This window comes from Piliocolobus tephrosceles, chromosome 10 (assembly GCF_002776525.5).
Source record: "Piliocolobus tephrosceles isolate RC106 chromosome 10, ASM277652v3, whole genome shotgun sequence".
NCBI classification, from domain to species: Eukaryota; Metazoa; Chordata; class Mammalia; order Primates; family Cercopithecidae; genus Piliocolobus; species Piliocolobus tephrosceles.
The window spans coordinates 91,110,584-91,138,164 of NC_045443.1; the positions used below are offsets into that span (position 1 = coordinate 91,110,584).

Here is a 27,581-nt window from a genome sequence, read left to right on the forward strand (position 1 = left end):
TTAGAATTCAAGTTTTGCTCTATATTAGCTGTGAGATTTTGGCTAAGACAATGGACTATTCTGATTCCACAGTCTTTATACATGCAAAATGCTAATACAGTTATAACAATGGAGATACATTGTGAGAAATGCGTCATTGTTCTGAAATGCGTCATTGTGCAAACAAAATAGGGTGCACTTAAGCAAACCTAGATGGTATAACCTACTACATACTTAGGCCATATAGCATAGCCTATTGCTCTGACCACTATCATATATGCAGTCTGTCATTGACTCAAATATTGTTATGCAATGCATGACTGTAATAATAATACTTGCCACATAGGTAAAAATACTGTCATTAATGGTGTAGTAAAATGGTAACTGGCATAGTAACACTGTAAAGTGGATACAATTTTTAGAAGGTTTTGAGGAGGGAATTTCAGAACTGTTCTCCATTGATTTGCTTACAAAGATATTTTCATTTTCCACCAAAGGTTTTGGCTATGAAAACCTTTGCAGAAATAATATTTTAGGAGTTTTTCCCCCGGTACTGTCAACTAATTTTTAGTAAGCATATGACTTTCTGTATGTATCATCCAATTGATTTAAAAATGAATCAATGAATGTATTTATTGATCGACTGCCTCACTTCACAAAGGAATGTGAGGAAGGACACCCAATTTGGCATTTCTGTGTTTCTATTTGGGTCATGCATTTTTTCTTGCTTTCCAAATTGAAAATGTGGTGGATGCAGTAGATAGACCTTTACTATCCGCCCTTCCCTCGTTTACTAGACCTTTTTGTGTTTCTCAAGCTGGAAAGCTACAAACTACATGCTCTAGACATCCTTGCTGCTAGTAAAATTGGTCTCACCAATTGCACGCAGCAGAGCAAGATTTGCAGGTGCTGTTTTCAGGCTGCTGGCAAATGCAGCCGTGGAGACCACGGTTTTTTGCAGCTGTGTTCCAGTGTCCTGTTAATTGTTCTGTCGGTGTTGAGAGGTTGGGGACGAGGCATGGCAACTTCCTGATGCCTTCTTCCTGATTGTGGGCAGGAGCCAGTATAGCAATCTTATCTATGTAGTCATTCATGGATGTTCAGCCCTTCTCCAGTCTTTCCAATCATTTCAAATGTCCCGAATTCCCCCTGACAAATCCCTTTTTGACTAGGAGTAGCTAGCTAAGTGCTGCAATGAAATCCTGACTGACAGATTTGTAAACTTTTTGCGGACAGGAACCCTTGATATAAAGAAATACCTTGCATTTTAATGGAGGGAAGCAGAGGGATAAACAAATGAATAAGTAAAAAGTTTTAATAAGATGGTGATACGTAAAAAATAAAGCTGGTTAAGGGAATGGGGAGTGCAGGAGATGAGCTCAGCTGTGTTGCCGTTTTAATCAGGTCAGAGAAGGCGTCTCTACCAGGGTGAATTTTGACCTGCCTCTCTGTTATGTCAATTGTGTGTAAGGCCCTGGTGTAGTTACTGTGTTAAAATGCAATGATTCAATTACTCAATTACTTAGATACCCTCTAAGCGACGCTACTGTTGTCCACCTCCCCGCGATTGAATTGTTTACCCACAGTAAACATGGCGGGAAGAGCTTCGAGCCGACCCTTGAACATTCAATAAAAATGGCGACAGCACTTCCTGTGCTTGCCCTCAACAAAGATGGTGTCAACACTTCCTGTTTAGGGTTTTCGCCTTTAACAAAGATGGTGCTTATGGGGCAGGTTCCCTAACAGTCAGGATTCCGGTTGCAGTTTTTCTCCCCCGCCCCAAAGATACGTGGTTGCAGACGTAAGTAACAGGAATCCATCTTTTCTTGAAAGTCCTGCATTGTAGCGTCTGCGACCTGGGCCCTGCGGGGGCTTCCCCGCCCCACTAACTTGCTCTGCATTTCCGATCCGGGCCAAGGCTGGGTGGCTGCGGTAGTGCCGGAGGCCCGCTCTCCCCTTGGTCCGCTCTTAAGTTCATTCCCAGCACTCCCTCTTTAGCGGGTCAAATTGCCGCAGAAACCGTCGGTAGTCTTCCTGTTTGATACAAGGATTTCAGCGGCCGAGGCACGGACTTTTTAAAAAGTTCCCAATGGGCGCTCACAGCCAAATGTGAACACCTCCCCCTCCTCACCTGTCATCTCCTAAACTTTGCAGGCTTGCGAGGGGGTGTGTGGGATCGGGTGTCGCCCAGCCGTGGTCGTACTGCCCGGGTGTATCTGAAGCCGCATCTGTCATCCCTACCTGCCTTCCCGGTCACTTGACCTTCAGTACCTTACACACAACCAAGCCACAGCACACGGGTACAGGGGTGGTGGAACTGCACCTTCAAATTGTGCGTGGCTACTGACCGGCGCTGGGGTGTTTTTTTAAAGAAAAAAAATCCCATAAAATGCCCCATGCATGTGTGGCCACGACAGTGTTGTGCTGGAGATTCGGAATTCTTAGTGGGAAGGAATGGAGTCTGTGACTATATATTGTGTAAGGTTTATTGTAGACTGGGCACAAACAACAATTTTCTTAAAGGTGATGGTGTAGAGGACTTTTAGCGAAAAGGGCCTTAAACTCTGTTCCTGCTGATTTCTGTACTGCACTCCTATTACTAATCAGGTTTTGCAAATACTTGTGATCAAAAAAAGGCCACCTGCGCCCACCGTGGCAGTTTCTGCCGTGGTGGTGGTGGTGGTGCAGGTCTGATGAGGGCAATGTTAAAATAAAATCACGATTTCTTCTCCAGCATGTTAAAATTAATGTTGCTCTGTAATCTTCAGATAAAAATTGCTTTATCAGAAGGGTCTCTGACCCACTTTTTTTTTTTTTCTTTTTCCAAATTTCTTTATTGAACGAGGAATTGAGCTGGGACCCCACTGTGTGAAAAGCAGGAACAGAAAAGATGATTCATCTTCAGTGTTGTTCATTATGTTAGGAAACATTCAAAGTTAATGTTTGGCTTGGCTTAACTCGTAAATTAAATACCATGACCTGGCACTCTGCCACAGTTTGAAGATATGCCTGACCTGAAGGAACTTACATTGCAGTGACACTGTCTTTCGGGCCACATCAGCATGTCTGTAATTTGAGCTGTGATTTCGGCTCTTTCCAGAGAGAAATGGAGGCCAGAGACAAGCAAGTACTCCGCTCACTTCGCCTGGAGCTGGGTGCAGAGGTATTGGTGGAGGGACTGGTTCTTCAGTACCTCTACCAGGAAGGAATCTTGACGGAAAACCATGTTCAAGAAATCAATGCTCAAACCACAGGCCTCCGGAAAACAATGCTCCTGCTGGATATCCTACCTTCCAGGGGCCCTAAAGCGTTCGATGCATTCCTAGATTCCCTACAGGAGTTTCCCTGGGTCAGGGAGAAGCTGAAGAAGGCAAGGAAAGAGGCCATGACCGACCTGCCTGCAGGTAGGCCTCAGAAAGATCACTTCAAACCAGCTCCAAAATGTTGTAATTATGCCCTTTGCTTTTTGGTTTGTTTATTTGTTTGTTTGTTTTTGAAACAGAGTCTCGCTCTGTCACCCAGGCTGGAGTGCAATGGCATGATCTTGGCTCACTGCAACCCCTGCTTCCTGGGTTCAAGCAATTCACTTGCTTTCGCCTCCCGAGTTGCTGGGAATATAGACTTGTGCCACCACGCCCTGCTAATTTTTGTATTTTTAGTAGAGATGAGGTTTCACCATGTTGGCCAGGCTGGTCTCGAACTCCGTACCTCAGGTGATCCACCCACCTCAGCCTCCCAAAGTGCTGGGATTACAGGCGTGAGCCACCACACCTAGCCAGAACTCTGCCCTTTGGATTTGAAGTTGGGATGTAAGGCAGGACAAGGGTCAACGGTTGATAAAAGTGGGTAAGGAGTTGGGACTGAAGGGACATGACATTGGAGGCATAGGATCAGGAGGTGGCATTAGGAAGTGCAGGGAAGGAAGAATGAACCGTGACTGGGAGGTGAGGGAGGGAGCTCAGAGAATGCATTTAGAAATGCTTCCAGGGAAACCTGGCATGTCACTTGGGAAGCATGTTCTCATCAGAGAGTCAGGTCATATCTCAGCCGTTGGCATCAGGAACCATTTGGAAAGTGCAGATGGGAAAGCAGGCATTCGGCCTACTGACAAGTGATTTGTGAGGTGCCAGAGCTACCAGCTGGAAAAGGTCAGATTCATGGAGGAGGAGACAGCCTCTAGGAAGGAATGCCCTGCACCTGTCCCCTGGGCTGTCCTATGTGGCCAAAGGGGATTATTTTGAAGGCTGACTTAGTTTGTTTTTAAAGGTTATTCGTTTAAAGTGTCCTTTTTAGTTTAGCTTTTGTTCAGACACCGGAGTATTTAATTTTGCAAAGAGCAATAGTTTGGGGAGGGTCTCAGTTTAATTTGAAGGAGAATTGGAAGCTGGAGAAGAGAGAAACAGTTCTGGTTCTGTTAGCCTGGCTTGTAGCAGGAAGAAGATGTGATATGGAAACACTTGCTTCTTCTTAACCTCCCTTGACTCTGTTTTACAAAGATGGAGGGGCAGAGAACTGAACCGGGAAAAATTAAAAATTGAAAAAAAAAAGTAATTGAAAGTTGACTTGCAAATTTTTAACAAAGTTAGAGAATCAAGGTTCTCTGGGGTTTGTGATAACAGTGATAGAACTATTCTGGTTTAGTGGGCCCTAGGCTTCGTGGTTGTTATTTTTTAAATACTGATGAATACTGATAATAAGACCACTTTTATTATTTTTGCTCCATGGACCTCATATTTTGACATATGTCTGAATATCTGATCAGCATGAGATAGCCAGCTAACTTTAGGAAGACCTGGTAAGATCCCAGCGGAAAAAGCAAAAGTATTTTCATTCCTAGCCTGGGCTCATTACAGGTAAATGTATCTTTAGGCTTTTTGAAATATTAGAAATAGCTGGCTTTTGAGGACCACTGGAATTCACTGCTTGGATTGTCCTTACAAAATTAAATACTCCACATGTCTGAACAAAATGTGTCTAAGATGTTTTTATGACTTTATTGAAAGCAGAATAGATAACATAGAGTTGGAGAAATGTTAAAAATTATTGGTGCTTTCCTGATATTTGACTTAAGAGGTTTCTGCTGGCATCATATAGTTAGAAACAACAAAACAGATGAACTGAAAGCCTTTCACTATCAAAATACTGAATTTAATTTTATGGTCACTTTGGGTGATACAAATCATGCTGTTGTATGTCATTCATAGAGGCATAATACCATTTTTTTTTTTTTTTTTGAAATGGAGTTTCATTCTTGTTGCCCAGGCTGGAGTGCAATGGTGCGATCTCGGCTGACCGCAATCTCCTTCTCCTGGGTTTAAGCAATTCTTCTGCCTCAGCCTCCCGAGTAGCTGGGATTACAGGCATGCGCCACCATGCCTGGCTAATTTTGTATTTTTAGTAGAGATGGGTTTTTCCGTGTTGGTCTGGCTGATCTCAAACTCCCCACCTCAGGTGATCTGCCCACCTCGGCCTCCCAACGTGCTGGGATTACAGGTGTGAACCACCATGTTCGGCCATAACCCCATTTTTATTTATTTGGATTCATTCAGAGAGTTAGAAAGAATTAATTTTTTTTTTTTTTTTTTTTTTTTTACAAAATGATGAAAGTTACAGAGAAGCTAAGGAAAAATAGCTTTTTAAAAAAGCAAACAGAATGAAGCAGTACATAATGGGAAAAACTTGAGCATATCTGTGTAGAAGTTTAGAAAAATAAGGTTTTTCTCAAGATTTGTTAATTCTGTAGAAGGTTGGCTCTGGAACAAATTTGTACAGTCATAATTGTTTTACTTTTTATTGAGTAACACTGCTATTGAAAAAAACATTCTGAAGTGAGGATTTGATTTATATGTGTCTTTCAATATCTTCCACAGTGGCAAGCATATAAACTCTTTTAAAAAAGACTTGTATTTATTAAATATTGACTATTTTAAATAATATTACAAAATGCAAGTAAGATATGGAGAATAATGGTACAGCAAACACCCATCTCCCCATCACTCAGTTTAACAAAAATAATATTATGATTGCTTTTAAGAACCCTGGGCACTCCTTCCCAACTTGTCTCATTCCCAACCCCCACTCTGTGAAAAGCCCTGAATTGGGGGTTTATCATTCATTCACTTCTTCACTGTATAGTTTTCTATCTCCTAAAAATCACTTTTAAAATCTTCATATGTGTTTGAAAATAAGTTCTAGAGGGATGTGTGTGTGTGTGTGTGTGTATGTATATATATATGTAAAGATATATATAAAGGAAAGGGTGGAAGAAATGGAAGAAATGATGCATTTAAACTTGATAATTAACACCTTCTCTTGTTTCAGACCTTAAAATATTTTTTAAATGTTTAAAGTAATTTAATTGGTGGTGATATTTTAATTCTAAAATTAAATTGGGATTTACTGAATTAGAAACCTAGGTTTTGTTCTTTTGTAAATCCTGGGAAGAGTATCGGAGTTGAAATTCCTTCAATTTAACGTCCCTATAGAAAAGAAATCCAGAACCTACTGCCTAAGACCCTGGTGCTTCTCCAGTGTTGTAATAGAGTAATTTTAATAAGATTTAAAATAGTCCATTTAAATTTTTGTAAAGATATCTTTGAGTTTTGAGGAACTAGACTACAGAGAATGTGTGTACTCATTAACCTCTTAATGTATGTACACATTAAATTCTTCTTACCTTTTCCTCATTTTGATCATACTTATTAATTTGTAAGGATTCAGTTGTCTTCTCTTGGGAGGCCTTGAGAACAAATGGGAAGGAATAGCCTTCTTTTTAGCCAAGAGGTTGGTCCTTCTCTAAGAATGAACTGATTTTATCTTATTAAAGTTTTCTTGTGTTGGTCTTCCCAGAGATGCTTGGTTTCTCCTTTATTGGTTTGTTGTTTTAATTTTTGTTGTTTCACTCGTAAATTTTGAGCTGTCTCAGAGGCTTTATTTTGGTGATTGATCCTGGTTAGTTGCTTTTTACTTACGTGCTGGATGTAATTTTTTTAGAGTATTGAAATGTATCTTGTTCTTCTCTAGTCTTCTGAACCCCACCCCTATCAAATCTCAAAGCATGCAAAAACACCCTAAACCTTTTGATTCTCTCAGAATCTGCCTCGGTGACTGGTCTCCCAATCTCAGGAAGAAAAAAACAAAAAAAAGGTCTACGTTGTTAAAGTTGTTAATGGATCATTGGTTTTGTGTTTTTCTCACCCTGTAACGACTCTTACCTTTTAAAAGAGGAATTCTGGTGATAAAATGACTTAATCCACCTTGGCACCATAGAAAGAACACTTCATGGTTTGTCTCTCTGGCTAAGGTCACATACTAGACATTAGATCAGTTGGAAATCCTCTCTGGGCTCCTGTCGGGTCATTTAGGAGATAAAGACAGTGCTGTATCTGGGTGAAGGAAGCCTGTGCCTGTCTGCCTGGCTTCTCACTGCTCATGGTGCCTGTCCACGTTGACAACTCCCTCCAGTGCCTGAGCTAATCTGGATCTGGAAAGGAGGTTGATGGCAGCCCAGCCTCCCCATCTGGTGGGACTCAGCGTAAATCATGGTGGGAGTGACTCCTGGGCCACAGGACTCCCTGTTCCACTGTGTTGGCCCTGGCTGTGGGTCTGGGTGTCTGCCATGATTCTCTGCCTGGTAACCCTGCCTTTTACCCCAGTCTTCCTTTAAGCTTGGGAGTGTTTTTGTGTTTCTCTCCTCCGTTGGTTTGATTCCTGCTTTATGTATTCTTAGCCACACGAGAGCGAAGAACAGAGCTCTGGGAACACAGCTCAGTGTCTCCAGCGTCAGCATTGGATGTCTCAACTCTTGAGCCTGTTGGAATGGCTGTCCCTAAGCTGACACTTGCTTCAATCTTCTGGACTTGACCTTGTCCTCCCCATAGATTCTGTGCACTGGACTCCCTGGTGGCTCGTACAGCAGCGGTGCGCAGGGCTGGCTAGTCCGTTTCCCCTCTACCTGTGGGCTCCAGGGCTCTGCCTGCCCCTGGTGGCGCCAGCCTTAACTGACGACGCAGAACCACACCTGCCGCCCTCCTGAGATACACTCTAGCTCTGAGTTGCATCCTTGGATGCATCTGAAGTCACTGAGCTCTTAATGGCAGACATTTTAGATATTGTGATGGGTTTATTAGAGAGGTTTCTAGCTTGGGATTCTTTTCATAGTTTCCACCAATCATACCATGTAATTGACCTTGCTCTGCATGGAAGTTCAGTGTTGATCTCAGTGTATCTAGCTTGCGGTCTATCCACGTGCTTCCACTGTGGCTGAGTAGTGTTTGCCTAGTGGCTCCTGTGTGCTACAGTGAGAACAGTGGATCAGCATCCATATCTAGACCCTTCCCTCTGGTAAGCGGAGAGTCTGCAGAGAGCCTAGATTTCTGTGTATACCCAGCCCGATGTTCATATACTTCCTACTGCATGCGGGTACTGGACAAATGGAGGATCTCCAGATCAGCTGAGGGCATTCATGCGTTCATCCAGCAAATATTTGCTGAGTATCCACCATGTGCTACACCAGAGGATCCCAACCTTTTTGGCACCAGGGACTGGTTTTGTGGAAGACAATTTTCAACCAGTTGGGGAGTTGGGGGGAATGATGGTTTTGGGATGAAACTGTTCTACCTTAGATTATTACCAGGCATTAGATTCTCATAAGGAGCCTGCGGCCCAGATCCCTGGCATGCGCAGTTCACAACAGGTTCACGCTCCTATGAGAGTCTAATGCCGCTGCTGATCCGACAGGGGGCGGAGCTCAGATAGTAATCCTCGCTTACCCGCCACTTCCTGCTGTGCAGCCCGGTTCCTAATAGGCCATGGACCGATATGGGGGTTGGGGACCCCTGTGCAAGACAGTAGGTGCTGGAGATATAACAGTAAGCAGAACAAAGCCCTTGTTTTCATGGAGTTCACTGTATTCTAGTAGCGGGAGGGGATAAGGGCAGGGACAGATAATCAGCAAATGAATAAATAATATTTGGTGAAGAGCGCTGTGAAGAGAAGCAGTGTGTGTGGTGGTGGGGATGGTCAGGAAAAGCCTCCCTGATGAGGGGACACTGAGCAGAGAACTGAGTTTGGCCGCAGAGTTGATACAGGGAGGAGAGCTTTCAGATAGAGGGGACCACAAATACACAGGAAGTCGAGTGGGAGCCACAGGTGACAGTGTGGCTAATAAGACACCTTCCTCCCTGGGATGAACCACATTCCACATCAGCAGAGGCTCAGTGGCTACCGTTTGCTGCGCTTCTCAACATGTGAGATGTGTGTGCAGCCGTGATCTTGGGTGACTCCTAGCATGACTTTAGTTGATATGTGGATGTGGGATTAAGTAATCTTGAATTACATGATGAGAAAGTTATTTCCTTTCTATTTCTGTTTCAGTTCATGTAAGAATGATAAGAGGTCCTCATGCTTAAAGCCCCTGTGGGCAACAGTATTTAGGTAGAATCTAGTTGTATTGCTTTTTTTGTGTATGTCAACTTAATGGCTTCCTTCCATTTATGGCAAGCAAAAGTTTTCTATTTATGAAGTTACTTTTTAAAATATATGTATTTTTAGAGAGTAGAATTGTAGTTATTAGAGACTGGGAAGGGTATGAGGGAGGCAAGCATAGGGGAGGTTGGTTAATGGATACAAAATTACAGCTAGATAGGTGGAATAAGTTCTAATGTCCTAGCACTGTAGGGTGAATATGGTTAACAGGAATTTATTATATGTTTTCAAAATGCTAGAAGAAAGGATTTTGAATATTCCCAACACAAAGAAAGAATAAATGCTTGAGGTGATGGATGTACTAATTGCCCTTATATGATCGTTACACATTGTATGCATGTATTGAAATATCACCCCGTATCCCATAAAGATGTACAAGTATTATGTATCAACAGAAAATAAAAAGAAAAAAGTTACATAGGAGTATTGAATAGGAAATAAGATTGAAAGTATACCAAATTATTTAGGAAAGAAACATTACTTATATTTAAGTAGAAATGCGTCAACATAAAGGAGACTATAAGAAAATAGGCCGGGCACGGTGGCTTACGCCTGTAATCCCAGCACTTTGGGAGGCCGAGGCGGGCAGATCACCTGAGGTCAGGAGTTTGAGACCAGCCTGGCCAACATGGTAAAACTCCCTTCTCTACTTAAAATACAAAAATTCGCCAGGTGTGGTGGCAGGTGCCTGTAATCCTAGCTACTAGGGAGGCTGAGGCAGGAGAATCGCTTGAATCCAGGAGGCAGAGATTGTAGTGAGCCGAGATTGCGCCATTGCATTCCAGCCTGGGGTACAAGAGTGATTTGTCTCAAAAAAAAAAAAAAAAAAAAAAGGAAATAATGGCTGGGCATGGTGGCTCATGCATGTAATCCCTGCACTTTGGGAGGCTGAGGCGAGTGAATCACTTGAGGTCAGGAGTTAGAGACCAGCCTGGCCAACATGGTGAAACCTCGTCTCTACTAAAAATATAAAAATTAACTGGGCGTGGTGGCACGTGCCTATAATCCCAGCTACTAGGGAGGCTGAGGCAGGAGAATCACCTGAACCTGGGAGGCGGAGGTTGCAGTGAACAGAGACTGTGGCACTGCACTCCGGCCTGGGCAACAGAGTGAGACTCAGTCTCAAAAAACAAACAAAAAGAAAAAGAAAATGGTGTGAGGATGTAACCAAAAGTTGCTTTTTATCATATTTTTTTTTAATTTGAAAAGAAAAGACAGGCATTTGGGGGAGGAGCCTATCACCTGGCTGGCATAAAGCAGGAAGGCTCCAGTTCCAGTATAGATAGAAGATAGAGCCGTATTCATGATGCTTCACAGTTTTGCTCTTTCAATTTATGCACAGTGACAGGAATTGGTTAAATTAACTAGAATTTCAAAATTCATAAGTTCTCTAAATTTTAAACACATTTACTTGCTAGTGAAACAAAGTCAGCAAGATGGAGCCATATGCTGGTATTATGAATTTTAGAACTGGGTGGGACTCACAGATCATCTAATTTTTCTCTGAGAAAACAGAGGCCTAGGGAGATTAAGTCAACTTGCCCATGATCACACAGCTAGTTAATGTAATTTATTACTGGGACTAGAATCCAGGCCTTGCAACTCTTGATTTAGAACTTTTTCTGCTGCGCAATCTTGGCTTCCCACTGAGTTTGAAATGGAATTGTATTATGCTTCAGTGTTAATAATTGAAAGAGCCTTTTAAAAAATTGTACTAAGGCATTTGTTTTTTTCGTTTTAAGAGGATAATTTCCAAGGGACTTTAGAGGTATGCTGGAATGAGATTTTACTAAAATATTTTATTTTTATGAATGCTAATTTTAATCATTTAAAAGGAAATGATGATCGTTCAGTACTGCATTTTATCAGAAGATTTTTTTCTCCCTACCTCTGCAAGACTGACATAAAGGAAAAGCGGAAGACTTTTATCGAGTATTTATGGGACTGATGAAATAATGCATCTGTTGGCAGCTAATTCCAGGTCTTTCTAGGAATAGCAAACATGTGACAGGTCTTGCCCCAGCAAAGATGCCTCCATTTCACTTTAAAACATGGATTTGGTATTCTTTTCACTTAGAAATTCTGACTATCTCTTTTTTTTCTCCCTTCTGTGGACGTAGAGATCATTCAGCTGCATCAGACACTGTATTGACCATCAGGGTTGATTTAACTCAGTGTTTCTCAACTGTGGCTATGCTTTGGAATCACCTGGGGAGCTTTTACAAAACTGCTGCTGCCTGGGCTCTACTCCAGGTGAATCCATTACACAATCTCTGGAGGGTGGGGTCTAGGCAATGATGTTAAAGGCACACACGGGCATGCCCATGAGTAAGCCAGGCACATGTACAAATGCTTCCTGAGGTCATCTTAAATTGCAGCCAGGGTTGAGAACCTTGAGATCTGACCAGCTGGTCAGGGGCGTGCCTCCTTCCTGACTCATTGCTTCCAAGTTCTTGCTTCCCAAAGCTGTGTACTGGCTTGAAGCATTGTTCTTATTTTCAGGTAGCACCAGATGGAAAGGTGGTAGGAATCAGGGTGTAGAGGGATATTAGTTCACAAATCCTTTTATTCCTTGAATTTCCTGAGCATTGTTGCTCAAGAATGTTCCAGAATCTCAGATTCCATACAGTGGGAGATGCTACTACCAACATTAAAATCCATTAGAGCTCTACGGGGATATATAGGCTACACACGTGAGGCAAAAATTGGAGGATTTTGGATTGCTGGTGAATTTGAATTTGGGAATTATTTTTATTGCTATTCATATCATTTAGTACAGTCATTACAAACTACATGCAGTACCTTATGCTCTGTAGATCAGGTTATGTCCAAATGGAGACAGAATCTCTTGCTGAAGAATGAGTTGCATGTTCCTCTCAGTTAAAAAGTGAGCCAAAAATGGCTTGAGGATGGAAGAGAGAAGGAGAGACAAATGGCCAGTTGGGAAGAGTGGGACTGGCTTAGTTTGTCAGACTGGCTGGCTGTCTGCTCATGGTCTTTGTTTGTAATTAAAAACGAATTTCAGGCTGGGTGCATTGGCTCATGCCTGTAATTCCAACACTTTGGGAGACCAAGGTGGGAGGAACACGTGAAGTCAGGAGTTCAAGACCAGCCTAGGCAACATGGCAAAACCCTGTTTCTACTAAAAATACAAAAAGTAGCCGGGCATGGTGGCACATGGCTGTCATCCCAGCTACTTGGGTGGCTGAGGCACGAGAATCACTTGAACCCAGGAGATGGAGGTTGCAGTGAGTCGAGAGCACTCTCCATCCTGGGTGACAGAGTGAGATCCTGTCTCAAAAGAAAAAGAAAAAAAAAATCAGTCTTTTGTGTCTCACAAAGAACTTCAGCTAACATCAGTAAAACAACCAATCATAGTAGCTCATGGGGACTTGCTGTCTGCCAGCTGTATTTTAAGCCCTTTGTGTTTATTAATTCATTTAATTCCGACAATAACTTGATGAGGGAGGTGATGTTATTACCCTTTTGAACAGATGAGAAAATGTAAACATAGAAATGTTAAATAACTTGCTGAAAGTCACACAATATAAGGTCAAATTTGACTTCAAAGCCTACTGATTCATATCCTATAAAAGCACTTTCCTGGCATTCAGTTTTCTCCTCTTCCTAATTCTGATAACCTGTGGCTGTTCCAGAGCCCATCACCCTCATTCTTCTTCAGGAATTCCCCCACTCAGGAGCCTTTCTCTTTCTTGCCTCTTGTCCTAAGGCTGATTCCTGGTTGGTATCTCTCTCTCCTATCTCTCATTTTATGCTTTTTAAAAAATTGTTGTTGGGGGAAGGCTAAGCTCTAATGGAAGACCATATGGCGGGGAGGGGTCATGGAACAGAGCCCCTGAATCTCTCCCATTTCAACTTGCTACTTTGAGAGTAAAAAAAAAAAAAAAAAGACTAAATCTCCTTGGCTGTGATCAGGAGATAGTGTGTTGGCTCCCCTGACACTGGAATCCAGTTCCACTTTTGCAGCTCTTAAATCATGCTATCTAAATCTGTCAGTTCCAATAACCAGCTTTTCTGGTGATGCAGCTTCAGAGTTTCACCAAATGCATAGTAAGGTAGTGTTCTCTTTTTATGGGTATAGTTCAAACTTGTAGGCTGCTGTTGTAGCTAGCTGTGGGAATGTTTGCTTTACCTAATTTTAATAGGCAGCTGTATTTATACTTGTTCCTCAGTTTAAGCAGTAAGGAGTATATATACACTATTCTTTGAGGGCATTTCCCCTAGACTAAAAAAAGGTATGTTGTGTTTTTTCAAACAGTAAATTTTAATTGAAAAGGAATGTAGTTTCTAGAAGAAGTTTGGAGCAGGTTTTACTCCTAGGCTTTATTTTGTTAATGTTATGAGAGAAATTTTAACTCCTTCTAAGAAGTGCCAAGTTGACAATTCCTGGAAATGTTCATGTTCTATATCTATTTATGCTCAGCACCGCAGCAGAGAGGGTGGCAATACCATTACCAAAATAATACCGCCGAGATGTACTAAGTGGCAAATGAGAGGCTTGTGGTTTTATAACCTAAATAAAAGACTTTAAAAGCATCTCTTAATTCTCCCATTTGTTGATAAGGTCTGTGGGTGCTGAATAGTAATGGTGAAGTTGCTGTGGAGAATTAAAGATCGAGTAGAGCGTATCTGCAGTGACTTGTCCTGTTACTAGAACTATAGAAGGTTAGAACTGGAAGGGATCTTAGAAACACTTTATAGATGAGGAAACGAAGGGATATCCAAGTCTAACAGCATGCATATGGGTTCTTCTGTTCAAATAGTAGAACTTTGTATAACATAAAAATAGGAATTTCTCTGAAATATATTGGGTAGTTCACATCTTTGAAGGAATGATAAAGGTTTCAGGGCTTAATAAGGGCAGGAATGAGGCAACAGTTGGGGATCTCAGGCCATCAGATGGTCATCTCCAATCAAGTTTCTACACTGTACCTTGCCTCCAGATTCAGACTATTGGCCAAACCTGAAGGAAGGGTCATGAGCCCTTCCCCTAGGACACCATAATCACCTGAAGTGGGGAAAGGAAGTTCCAAAAGAGAGAGGTGAAAGCTGATTGAAGCAAAAGTTGTCTACTGTGTCATCCTCCTCCTTTTTGGATTGACTAGGTCTCACGCCCATGGGCCTGGAAAAAAAATGATAGCTGTTTAAGGGAGGAAGATGCTCTACATCTTCTTCACACAGCAAGGCCCAGGTTGAGGACCAAAGGTGGTAGATAAACACTGGAGAGCAGTTTTTGGAGCAGCATAGGTCTCCTTAAACCTTTCCAAAATCAGAATATATTGGGGAAGAAAAATGGATTGAGAATGTCGATGTAAAGAGGAGGTTTAGAAAGAGAATTTGAATTGGGTACTGGCCTAAGGACTTTAGATATATAAACTCACTTGATCATCATAATGGCCCTTTGAAGTAGGTACTACTGTTATTTGCATTTCACAGATGAGGAGCCTAAGGTGTTAGATAAATTACTCAAGGTCACACAGCTTGGCAGTAGCAGAGCTGAGGTTTGAACATTGACAGTCTGGCTCACAGTCTATGCTTCTAATCACTAGAGTCCTGTCTCTATCAGTCTACTACCAGTTTTTAGATCTGATTGGAGTCACATGGCTTAGATGACCTGACCTGGGCTAGCCGCAGCTTCTTTATTTTCTGACCTTTGCTTGTCTCAGGTCTCACGTATATCTGGGCATTTTCATTATGTGTATGTCAGTCTCTGTTTTAACAGTTACCAAATTTTTAAAAATACCAGAGAAAACGAAAGATGTTTTCTAAGAAATATGATTAGGTAAAATAAAGGTTTTGAATGTGGTTGACATGGACATTTTTGTTAATTTAGTTTTTAAATGTATCTCTTCCCTTTCAGTCTCTTTATTATTAATTAGTCATGTGCTACCAGCAAATGTGCCTTTTCAGGCCTTTCGTATTTGTTTGAGCCCTTTTACTCTGTCATGTGCCAGTCATGATTCATTCAGGAGACAGAAACCACACAGTAATTTAGGGAGAACTTAATATAAATAATTTCCTTCTTTCTTTTTTTTTTTGAAAGGGAGTTTCACTCTTGTCACCTAGGCTAGAGTGCAATGGCGCGATCCTGGCTCACTGCAACCTCCACCTCCCGGGTTCAAGCAATTATCCTGCCTCAGCCTTCCGAGTAGCTGGGATTACAGGTGCCTGCCACCACGCCTGGCTACTTTTTATATTTTTAGTAGAGACAAGGTTTCACCATGTTGGCCAGGCTGGTCTTGAACTCCTGACCTCAGGTGATCTGCCCACCTTGGCTTCCCAAAGTGCTGGGATTACAGGTATGAGCCACCGTGCCTGGCCAATATAAAGAATTTTTAACTGGTGAAAAGCAAACCATGGTTGACCACTAAATGGGGTAAAAGAGGTCTCTAAGTAATACAGAAATCACAAATGGCAGAAGCAACTTTTTCTGAGGTTGAAAGGTAGTGCAGGATACAGTTACTAAGAATGTGGAAGAGGGCCCTCCCCACCTCTGAGGCTGAGATTCAGACTTCAGTGGAGTTGAAGTGACTATCAAACTAGCTGGTCTGTAAGAGCAGCCTACCTGGTAGCTAACTTCAAGAAAATACAGAGAAATAATTGCATGAAGTCAGAAAAATAATAAATGACCAAAATGAGAAATTTAACAGATTGAAATTATTTTAAAAAATTAAATAGAAATTCTGGAGCTGAATTAGGAAAAATAACTAATGCATGCAGACTTAATACCTAGCTGATGGGTTGATAGGTGCAGCAAACCACCATTGTCTCACTTGTCCGTTTGAGGAGACCACCAAACAGGCTTTGTGTGAGCAACATGGCTCTTTGTTTCACCTGGGTGCAGGTGGGCTGAGTCTGAAAAAGGAGTCAGCAAAGGGTGGTGGATTATCATTAGTTCTTATAGGTTTTGGGATAGGTGGTGGAGTTAAGAGCAATATTTTGGGGGCAGGGGGTGGATCTCACAAATTGGATCTTCAGTTGCTTCAGGCCATCTGCATGTATATGTGCAGGTCACAGGGGATATGATGGCTTAGCTTGGGCTCAGAGGCCTGACATTCCTGTCTTCTTATATTAATAAGAAAAATAAAACAAAATAGTGGTAAAGTGTTGGGGCAGCAAAAATTTTTGGGGGTGGTATGGAGAGATAATGGGTGATGTTTCTCAGGGCTGCTTCAAGCAGGATTAGGGGCGGCCTGGGAACCTACAGTGGGAGAGATTCAACTGAAGAAAGATTTTGGGGTAAGTGGTGATATTGTGGGGTTGTTAGAAGGAGCATTTGTCGTATAGAATTATTGGTGATGGGTCTGGATGTGGTTTTGTATGAATTGAGAAACTAAACGAAAGACACAAGGTCTGAATAAAAGAAGGAGAAAAATAGGTATTAAAGAACTAAGAATTGGGAGTATCCAGGACTTCCCATTAGTGAGTGTCCAAGGGGGTTCAGTGTTACTGTTTGCTTGGTTGGTGAGTTTTTGGGCTCTATCCTTGAGTTTTTTTTATGTTGTCATATACCAGGCCAGATTGATTTAGGTAAAAACAACACTCTTCATTTAAAAATATAGAGTCCTCTTTTTTTAGCAGTGAGTAAGTCGAGGTCTCGGCGATTTTGGAGGAAAGAGAAATGCAAAGCCAGCAATGGTTTGTTCAAGAAGGATTAGAAATGGCTAGGAGAGTGTGAGTTTGATAGTGTGGTGGAGATAGCTGGGGAGAGGTAGAGGGTAGCATAAGAATGGGAGTGAGAATAAGAGTGAGTATAAAAGTAAAGAATAGGACTAATCAGGGTGAAAGTATTGGAGTGTACTTTGTCACTGAAGATCTTCTATCCACTTCAAGAGAGACTTAAGGGTGGCAGTTTGAAGTAAAACCAGGCGCCACTGAATACCAAGAGCCTGAGAAACTGCTTCAGTGATTTGACTGATAAAGGCCAGTCTGTTATCGAACTGTATAGAGGTGGGAAGGCCAAACTGAGGAATTATGTCTGACAAAAGGGAAGAAATGACCACGGTGGCCTTCTCAGACCCTGTGGGAAAGGCCTCTACCCATCCAGTGAAAGTGTCTACCCAGACCAAAAGGTATTTTAGTTTCCTGACTCGAGGCATGTGAGTAAAGTCAATTTGCCAATCCTGGGCGGGGGCAAATCCCTGAGCTTGATGTGTAGGGAAGGGAGGGAGCCTGAACAATCACTGAGGGGTAGTAGAATAGCAGATGGAACACTGAGAAGTGATTTCCTTGAGGATAGATTTCCATGATGGAAAAGAAATGAGAGGTTCTAAAAGGCAGGCTAGTGGCTTGTAACCTACATGGAAAAGGTTATGAAATGACAATAGAGTAGAATGGACCTGTGAGGCTGGAAGGAGATATTTTCCTTGGTCCAAGAACCATTTGCCTTGTGTGGGAAGAGATTGATAGGTGGAAGTTTCAGTGGGGGAATAGGTGGGAGTGACCGATGAGAAGGAGAAAAACTGGCATGAGGGATATAAGTTGGAATGCTAGCTGCTTTTTTAGCTACCTTATCAGCATAAGCATTGTCCTAAGCAATGGGATCTGATGCCTTTTGATGGCCTTTGTAGTGAATGACTCCTTTGAAAGTAAAGCGGCCTTGAGAAGAGTTTTTATTGAAGAGGCATTAATGATGGAGGACCCTTGCATAGTGAGGAAACCTCTTTCAGCCCATATAACAGCATGGTGGTGCAAGATATGGAAGCCATATTTAGAGTCAGTATAAATATTGACACGTAGTCCCTTTGCAAGGGTGAGGACTTGAGTTAAGGCAATGAGTTCGGCTTGCTGGAAGTAGTGGAGAGGGGCAGAATGGTAGCCTCAGTGATAGATGTGGAAGATACTATAGCATAACCTGCCTTTGCTAGTGAGTGGCGATTAGGCCTGGTGGAACTGCCATCAATAAACCAAATGTGTTCAGGGTGAGGAACAGGAAAGAAGGAAATATGGGGAAATGGGGTGAATGTCATGTGGATCAGAGAGATACAGTCATGGGGATCAGGTGTGGTATCTGGAATAATGTGGGAGGCCGGATTGAAGTCTGAGCCAGGAACAATGGTAATTGTGGGAGAATCAACAAAGAGTATAACTGAAGGAGCCAGGGAGCAGAAAGTATATGTATCAGATGTGAGGAAGAAAATAGATTTTGGAAGTTAGGAGAGCTGTAGAGAGTGAGTTGAGCACAGTTTGTGATTTTGAGGGCGGCAGCAGCCACTGCACACAGACACGAGAGCTAGGCTAAAACAGTAACATCAAGTTGTTTGGACAGAAAGGCTACAGGGTGTGGTCCTGGCTTTTGTGTAAGAACAACCGCACAGCCCTGCACTTTGGCTGTGTGTAATGAAAAGTGTTGGGATGAGTTAGGGAGAGCTAGTGTGGGGGCAGCTTCTAGGGCTGTTTTTAAGGAATGGAAAGAGGAGTGGCAAAAGGATTTAGGATCTATGGGGTCAGCTAGGTTTGATTTTGTGAGTTTATATAATGATTTAGTCGGGATGGTAAAACTAGGTATCCAAAGGCAGAAGTAGCTAACCATGCTTAGGAAGGAAAGGAGTTGTTGTCGATGGCTTAGCCTGAGCTCAGAGGCCTGACAACCATGGCACACATTTACCTATGTAACAAACCTGTATATCCTGCACATGTAGTCCAGAACTTAAAGTAAAAATTAAAATTAAATTCTGGAGCTGAAATAAAACTTAACGGATTGAAAAATGCAATAGAGAGTATCAACAGCAGAATTTATCAAGCAGAAGAAAGAATCTGTAAACTTAAACACATTATTTAAAATTACAGTTGGAGGAGAAAAAGAATGAAAAGGAATGAAGAAAGCTTATGATATTTATGAGACACCATCAAAAGAACAAACATTTGAGTAATAGGAATTAAGGCAGAGGAAGAAAGACAAAGTGGTAGAAAGCTGTTTTAAAGAAATATTAGCAGAAAACTTTCCAAATCTGGGGAAAGATATAATATCCAGGTACAGGAAGGTCAAAGTCTCTAATTAGATTCAATCCAAACAAGACTACACTAAACCATATTATAAATAAACTGTTAAAAATCAAAGACAGAGAGAAGACCCTGACAGCAGCAAGAGATAAGAAGCAAATAACATATAAGAGAATTTCAATAAGCCTAACAGTACATTTCTCAGCAGAAACTTTATAGGCCGGGAGAGAGTAGGATGATATGTTCAAAATGTTGATGGAAAAAAAATTGCTAACAGTGCATGGTGTAGCTGGCAAAACCATTCTTTAGAAGTGAAGGAGAGAGTGACAAAGACTTTCCCAGATAAAGCTGAAAAAGTTTATCACCACCGCACCTGTTTTTACAAGAAATGCTAATGGAGTCTTCAAGTGGAGAGAAATGGAAGGTTAATAATAACATGGAAACATATTAAAGAATAAAACTTACATAGTCAAATTCGGAATACTCCAATACTGTAATGGTTGTACGTAAATCACTTAACGTCTTTAGTCTGAAGGTTAAAAGATGAAACTATTAAAATGGATATAACAACTTATAAAGGATATACAAAACAAAAAGACATAAATTGTGCCATCAAAAACAGAAAATATGGTAGTGATGGTGGAATAAAGTGTAGAATTTTTTGTATGTGATCAAAATTGAGTTGTTTTCAACTTAAAATAACTGGCTATTTATAAGATTTTTTGTAAGCTTAATGGTAACCACAAAACAAAAACCTGTGGTATATACACAAAAGATAAAAAGGTAAGGGACTGAAGGGTATCACTAGAGAAAATTACCTGATCACAATGGAAGACAGCCAGAGGAAGGAAAGAACAAAGAATCTACAAAGCAACCAGGAAGTAGTTAACGAAATGGCAGAAGCAAGACCTTATCATTAATTACCTTGAATGTAAATGGATTAAATTCTCCAGTTAAAAGACATAGGGTGTCTGAATGAGTTTTATAAAAAGCACAAGACCCAACTATATGCCACCCACAAAAGATTCACTTCCTTTTTAAGAACACGTGTAGAGTGAAAATTAAGGGGTAGAAAAAGATTTTCCATGCAAATGGAAACCAAAAGAGAGTAGGGGTAGCTATATTTATGTTAGATTTTAAGTCAAAAATTATCAAGAGACAAAGAAGGTCATTATGTAATAATAAAGGGGTCAATTCATAAAGAAGATATAATAGTTGTAAATATGCACCAATCACTGGAGCTCCTAAATATATAAATCAGATATTAATAGATCTGAAGGGAGAGACAGACTAGAGTATAATAATAGTAGAGAACTTTAATACCCCACTTTCAGTAATGGACAGGTTACCCAGATAAAAAAATTAATAAAGAAACTGTGGATTTAAACTACACTTTAGACCAAATGCACCTAACAGACATTTACAGAACATTCCATCCAACAGTATCAATAATACATATTTTGATTAGCCTAGTAGTGAATAAGGATATTGAGTCAGTAATACAAAGCCTCCCATTAATGAAAAGCCCAGAACCTGATGGCTTCACTGCTGAATTCTACCAAACATTTAAAGAGCAAATACCAATCTTTCTCAAACTCTTCTACAAAATTGAAGAAGAAGAAATACTTCCAAGCTTATTTTGTAAGGCCAGGATTTACTTTGATATCAAAGCCAGATAAGGATACAACAATAGAAAATTACAGACCAATATTCTTGATCAACGTAAGTGCAAAAATTGTCAACAAAATACTAGCAAACTGAATTTAACAGCACAGTAAAGGAATCATTCACTGTGATCAAAGGATGCCAGGATGGTTTGACATACACAAATCAATAAATATGACATACCACATTAACAGAATGAAGGACAAAAAGTATATAATCATCTCAATAGATGCAGAAAAAGCATTTGACAAACTTCAACATCCCTTTATTATAAAATCTCTCAAATTGGGTATAGAAGGAATATACTTCAACACAAAAAAGGTTGTATGTGACAAACTCATAGCTAACTTCATACTCAATGCTGGAAAACTGAAAGCTTTTTCTTTTAAGATCAGCAACAAGAGAAGGATGCCCACTGTCACCATTCTTACTCAACATAGTACTGGAGGTTCCAGACAGAATAATTAGGCAAGATAAAGAAATAAAAAGTATCCAGATTAGAAAGAAAGAAGTTAAATTATCGCTGTTTGCAGGTGACATAAATATAGGAAACCCTAAAGACTCTACCAAAAAACTATTAGAACTAATAAATTTAGTAAAGTTGCAGTATACAAAATTAACATAAAAATCAGTAGTGTTTCTGTACACAAGCAGCAAACTGTTTGAAAAAGAGATCAAGGAAATAATCCCATTTTCAATAGCTACCAAAAGAAAAATACTTAGGAATACTTAACCAAGGGTGTGAAGAACCTGTATAATGAAAACTATTAAAACATTGATGAAGGAAACAGAAGAAGACACAAATAAATGGGAGGAAACCTCATGGTCATGGATTGAAAGAATTAATCCTGTTAAAATGTCCATACTACCCAAAGTGATGTATAGATTTAGTGCAATCACTATCAAAATTCCAGTGACGTATTTTATAGAAATAGAAAAAATAATTCTGAAATTTATATGGAACACAAAAGACCCTGAACTGCCAAAGCAATCTTGAGCAAAGAAGAACAAAGCTGGAGGCATCATATGACCTTCCCTGATATCAGAATATACTACAAAGCTCTACTAGTCAGAACAGCATGGTATTGGCATAAAAACAGACACATAGACCAGTGGAACAGAATAGATAGTCCAGCAATGAATTCACACATTTATGGTCAATTGATATTCAACAAAGGTGCCAATAGGACACACTGGAGAAAGGACAATCTCTTCAATAAATGGTGGTGGAACAACTGGATATGCAGAGGAATTAGACCCTCACACCATGTATAAAAATAAACTCAAAATATATTGAAGACTTAAACATAAGACCGAAATTATGAAACTACTAGAAGAAAACCTAGGGGAAATGCTCTATGACATTGGTCTGGGCAATGGATTTTTTGGATATGATCCCAAAAGCACAGGCAACAAATACAAGAGGGGACATATGGGATAAACCAAAGCTTCTGCACAGGAAACAATCAACAGAGTAAAGAAGTAACCTATGGAATGGGAGAAATTATTTGCAAACCATATATATGATAAAGAGTTAATGTCCAAAATACACAAGGAACTCTAAAAACTCAATAGCAAGAAAACAACCCAATTAAAAAATGGGCAGCTGGTATGGTGGTTCACGCCTGTAATCCCAGCACTTTGGGAGGCCGAGGTGGGAGGATTGCCTGAGGTCGAGTTCGAGACCAGCCTGGCCAACATGGTGAAACCCTGTCTCTACTAATAATACAAAAATTAGCCAGGCATGGTGGCACATGCCTGTATTCCCAGCTACTTGGGAGGCTGAGGCAGGAGAATCACTTGAAACCAGGAGGTGGAAGTTACAGTGAGCCAAGATTGAAATTGTGCCACTGCACTCCAGCCTGGGCAACAAGAGCGAAACTCCATCTCAAAATAAATAAATAAATGGGCAAAGGATTGGAATAGACATTTCTCAAAATAAGACATACAAATGGTGAACAGGTATATGAAAAAAATTATCAACGTCACAAATCACCAGGGAAATGAAAATTAAAATTATAATGAGATATCACCTCACACCTGTTAGAATTCTAGGTGCTTATTAAAAATATGAAAGATAAAAAGTACTGGCAAGGATGTGGAGAAAATGGAACCTTTGCATACTTGGTGAGAATGTAAATCAGTAAAGCCATTACGGAAAATAGTATGGAGGTTCCTCAAAAAATTTAAAATAGAACTCTATGTCTTAGCAATCCCACTACTGGGTATATATCCAGAAGATGGAGTCAGTATATGAAAGAAATAGCTACACTTTCATGTTCACTGCAGCATTATTTACAGTAGCTGAGATATGGAATCAACCTGAGTGTCCATCAACAGATGAATGGATAAAGAAAATATAGCATATATACATAATGAAATACTATTCAGTTTTTACAAAGGAGGAAATACCATCATTTGTGACAACGTGGATGAACCTAGGTAATATTATGCAAAGTGAAACAAGCAAGGCTCAGAAAGACAGATACCATATAATCTCACTTATATGTAGAATCTAAAAAAGTTAAACTCATGGAAGCAGAGAGTAGAATGGTGGATACCAGAGGCTGGGGGAGATGTGATTGGGGAGATGTTGGTCACAGAATACAAAGGTTAGTTAGGAGAAATAAGTTCAAGAGATCTGTTGTACAACATGATGACTATAGATAATTAACAACCTATAGTTGGCCCTTTGTATCCATGGATTCAACCAATCACAGATAGAAAATATTTGAAAAAAAAAACACACAATGAAAAATAACAATTCAGCACAAGTAAAAATATAGTAGGACAACCATTTACATAGCACTTACTTTGTATTAGGTATTATAAGTAATCTAGAGATTATTTAAAATATATGGAAGAATGTATGCAGATTATATGGAAATACTGTACCATTTTATATCAGGGACTTGAGCATCCATGGATTTTGGTATCTTGGATGGTAGTGGGGGCCTATAGTCCCCCTGCAGATATTGACAAATGACTGTAGACTGTATTGCATTCTTGAAAATCACCTGAGTAAATTTGACATGTTTTCTTCACAAAAAATGATAAGTATATGAAGTAATGCATAGTTTAATTATCTCTATTTAGCCATCCTGCAATGTATAAGCTATGGTCCCAATTTCTCCCAAAATTCAACTTAACCCCCATTGTGGTGGTATTAAGGGGTGGTAATAAGGGGTGGTATTAAGAGGTGAAGTGATTAAGTCGTAGGGGCTTTACCCTCATGAATAGATTAGTGCCTCACTAAAGGCTGGAGGGAACTAGCTTAGGCTCTTCTTGCCCTTTGGCATTCTGCTGCATGAGGACACAGTGTTAGCCTCTTCTGCCACGTGAAGATGCAGCAAGAAGGCCCTCACCAGACACCAAATGCTTGATCTTGTACCTTTATCTTGGACTTCCAGCCTCCAGAACTGTGAGAAATAAATTTCTATTGTTTATAAATTACCCAATCTGTGATATTTTGTTATAGCAGCAAAAATGGACTGCCAGTGTTCATATTTCAAAACATGTTATACATGATAAATATGTACAATTTTTATTTGTTGATTAAAATAATAATTTCAGTGTCTATAAATCTTTTCATTGTTTTTCCCCAAATTGTTGGACTCTGAGTAAGCTTTTGCCAGTGGCATTTTAATTAATTAAAAGAAGAGATAGCCAGTGTTTATAATAAATGAATCATCTTAACATTTGAGTTTTTGCTGTAGGGGAAGAAAAATCTCTTTTTCTCATTCGTTCTAGGTTCATGACTGAGGCCCTTATAACAAAGGACAGATAAACAAGAGACAAGCATAGAAATTTATTTAATATAAATTTTACATGACACAGGAACTTTTATAAGGGAGTGAAGACCCAAAGAGATGGTTACACTTGTGTATTTTTATGTTAGGTTTGATGCCATGTGGATGGTTGTGGGGAAATGGGATTGGAAAAAGAATATGAGCTCTAATGATGATGAACTAGGGTAAACTTTGCTAAGCTGTGTGTTCCTATTCTCTCTGTGATCTGCATCTTCCAAAATAAGGATGCTCCTTTCCTCTGGGGATAGGGAAGGCATTGCACATGAGAGTCACCTTACCTGCTTCAGGGGAACGTCAGAAAATCCTTTCTAGGGTTTACAACCTGCTTTACAGGAGAATCGTGGGAGCTGAGGGGAGGTTAGGGTGGCCTGCCTGCTTATGTTGTCTTCTCAGATTCCAAGTGCCATATCTTGGGCCAGTGTGTCCTGAATCCCATCATTACCGTAGGAAATTCCATTTCAGAAGCCCACTCTTTGCTAACCTCCAGTTACTTCTAGAACTGGACACTGATGCTGAAATCTGGAATTTCTTATGTGATGCCAAATAAAGAAGAAAATTTAGAAGATTATGTGTATGTGTGTGTTTAACAAAGTATACATACTTTTTTTCTTCAGAGAGTAAAACTTCTGAATCAACTTGAAGTAGTGTTTTCAAATTGTTATCAAGGCATGCTGCTATTTCAACTATTAGAGGGATAGCACCAGACTTAAAAGACCTTCTCTAAATGAGTCTTCAGGAACTAGGAAGAGCATTTTTCACTCTGTTGTTGAAAGTATTTTGTTTGTCTTTCTGTGAGTATACTGTTTCAAAGTGTTTCACTAGATTATTATATAACCTGATTTTTTTCAATGTCTTCTGTGTGTATGCTTTTAAGTTTCTAAATCTTTTCTCTTCATTGTTTTTCCCCAAATTGTTGGACTCTGAGTAAGCTTTTGCCAGTGGCATTTTAAAACATATTTATATCCTTCAGATGCTAAAAATAGTTTGTGCACATTTAAACGGTTGGAAAAGAAAGAAGATTACATGATGTTTGAAAATCACATGAAATGCAAATTTCAGTGTCTGTAAATAAAGTTTTATTGGAACACAGCCATGCTTATTTGTTAATATGTCTCTGACTGCTTTCACGCTATACCGGCAGAGTCAAGTAGCTGCAATAGAGACCTTATGGTCCACAAAACCTAAAATATTTACTATCTGGCCCTTTACAGAAAAAGCCTACCACCCCTGGTATAGAGTGAGAAAGGCCAGAAACCAGAAAAAAAAAAAAACTGCAGCTTTTCCCAAAAAAGCTTTGGTTTTTTTTCTTATGACCAGAATCAGCTTTATTTGCCTTTCTTTACTTGGTGCCTAACTGAGTGCTGGATTAAAGCAAATGCTTAGTTCTAAAATTGTTTCGAGAATCAAAACTCGGGAGGCCTTTCTTCAGGGTAAACTTTTCCTCTGAATATATATCATTATCTTTGCCATTTTTTTTTTGAATTAGATTTTGCCAGAGAGATTTGTCATACCAGGGCCATTGAAGCTTTTCTTTCATTTCTAAAATTGTACATAAGAGAAAAAGAATTAGGTAAACCAAACAGATAAAACCCTTTTGTGCTCTGCACATTCACATAAGGATTTAGTTTCAGCTTATCCTGTGTATTTACTCATGGTTTAGTCTCAAGATTTGTAAGTATTGGCATGATGAGATAATGTTAGCATTTGAATACTAACCACAGAAAGCATTCAGCAAGGTCTGCAGTCATGAAGCATTTGCCTTTTGTTCCCCTCCATTAGGTATTTAATGTATTTTTTACATCCCCTCACCTTGTCTCTGTTTTCACCTCCTTTGAAGGGAATCTTTTGTCATTGAGATTCAAACCTTCTGATGAGTAATGCTAAGCAAGGGTATAAATTTCTTCCCATTCCCTGAGATAGCCATTGTACTATTAATATTTCTGTCTGTTGTTTAGAAGTGAAGCCTATATTAGGTTTCTCAATCCCCTAAGGAATTTAACATTTTAAGTGCTCGTAGAGTGCTGTGGGCTCTAAAAGGTGTCAAAAGCATTCCATCAGAAATAGAAGCTAGAGAGCCCTTGTCCTTCAAGGAGGTTGAAGTCTGTGTGGTAAGAGAGGGGTAACATGCATATGAATTCTGAACATGTACTAGCAGCCTACAAAGTGAATGGAATTCCACCAGAGCATGCAGCATGAAGGAGCGATCTCGGCGGGGAAGGGAATAAAGTAGGGAGTGCTTCTAAGGTGAATCTGGGTTTTATGGAAGGTAGAGTCATTGGTTCCAGGGAAAGAAGCCAGTCCAGACAGAGGAGATGCCAAGTACTTCCCTGACATCTCAGGATGCCTTGCGAGAACATTAAACCCAGCATGTTGCAGACAGAATGAGTTTTTCTCACTGAATCTAGTTCCTGCTCCTGCCCTCACTATTTCCATCAGTGTCATGATTTTCTGAGTTATGCACCTGTCTCTTACTTTAGGCTTTTATTGCTTCTCCAAACTGCTGTGTAACTGGTCTGCCTGTACAAAGAAGCTGCCAGGTTTGTCTTCCAAAGCTTTCTTCCCATCACTGTGACCCCTGCACACCATTCCAGCATCCTATCGTGCCATTCTCTGGAGAACCGCTCTTCCACATACTAGCCAAATTTGACTTCCTTCAGTATTTTTTTTTTTTTTTTTTTG

General features: G+C 40.2%; 1 protein-coding gene across 9 annotated transcripts in view; it reads left to right on the forward strand.

Annotated features, from left to right (window-relative positions):
• Positions 1-1,658: 1,658 nt before the first annotated feature.
• CRADD (CASP2 and RIPK1 domain containing adaptor with death domain) overlaps positions 1,659-27,581 on the forward strand; it is a 179,465-nt gene continuing 153,542 nt past the window's right edge. For all 9 annotated transcript variants that reach the window (XR_002734369.1, XM_023225348.1, XM_023225459.1 and 6 more), the window contains exons 1-2: positions 1,659-1,780; positions 3,080-3,383. Coding sequence is in view for 8 of the 9 variants with exons in the window: in XM_023225348.1 (XP_023081116.1) it covers positions 3,086-3,383 (298 nt within the window). In the remaining variant the exon portion in view is untranslated. The remainder of the gene's footprint in view (positions 1,781-3,079; positions 3,384-27,581) is intronic.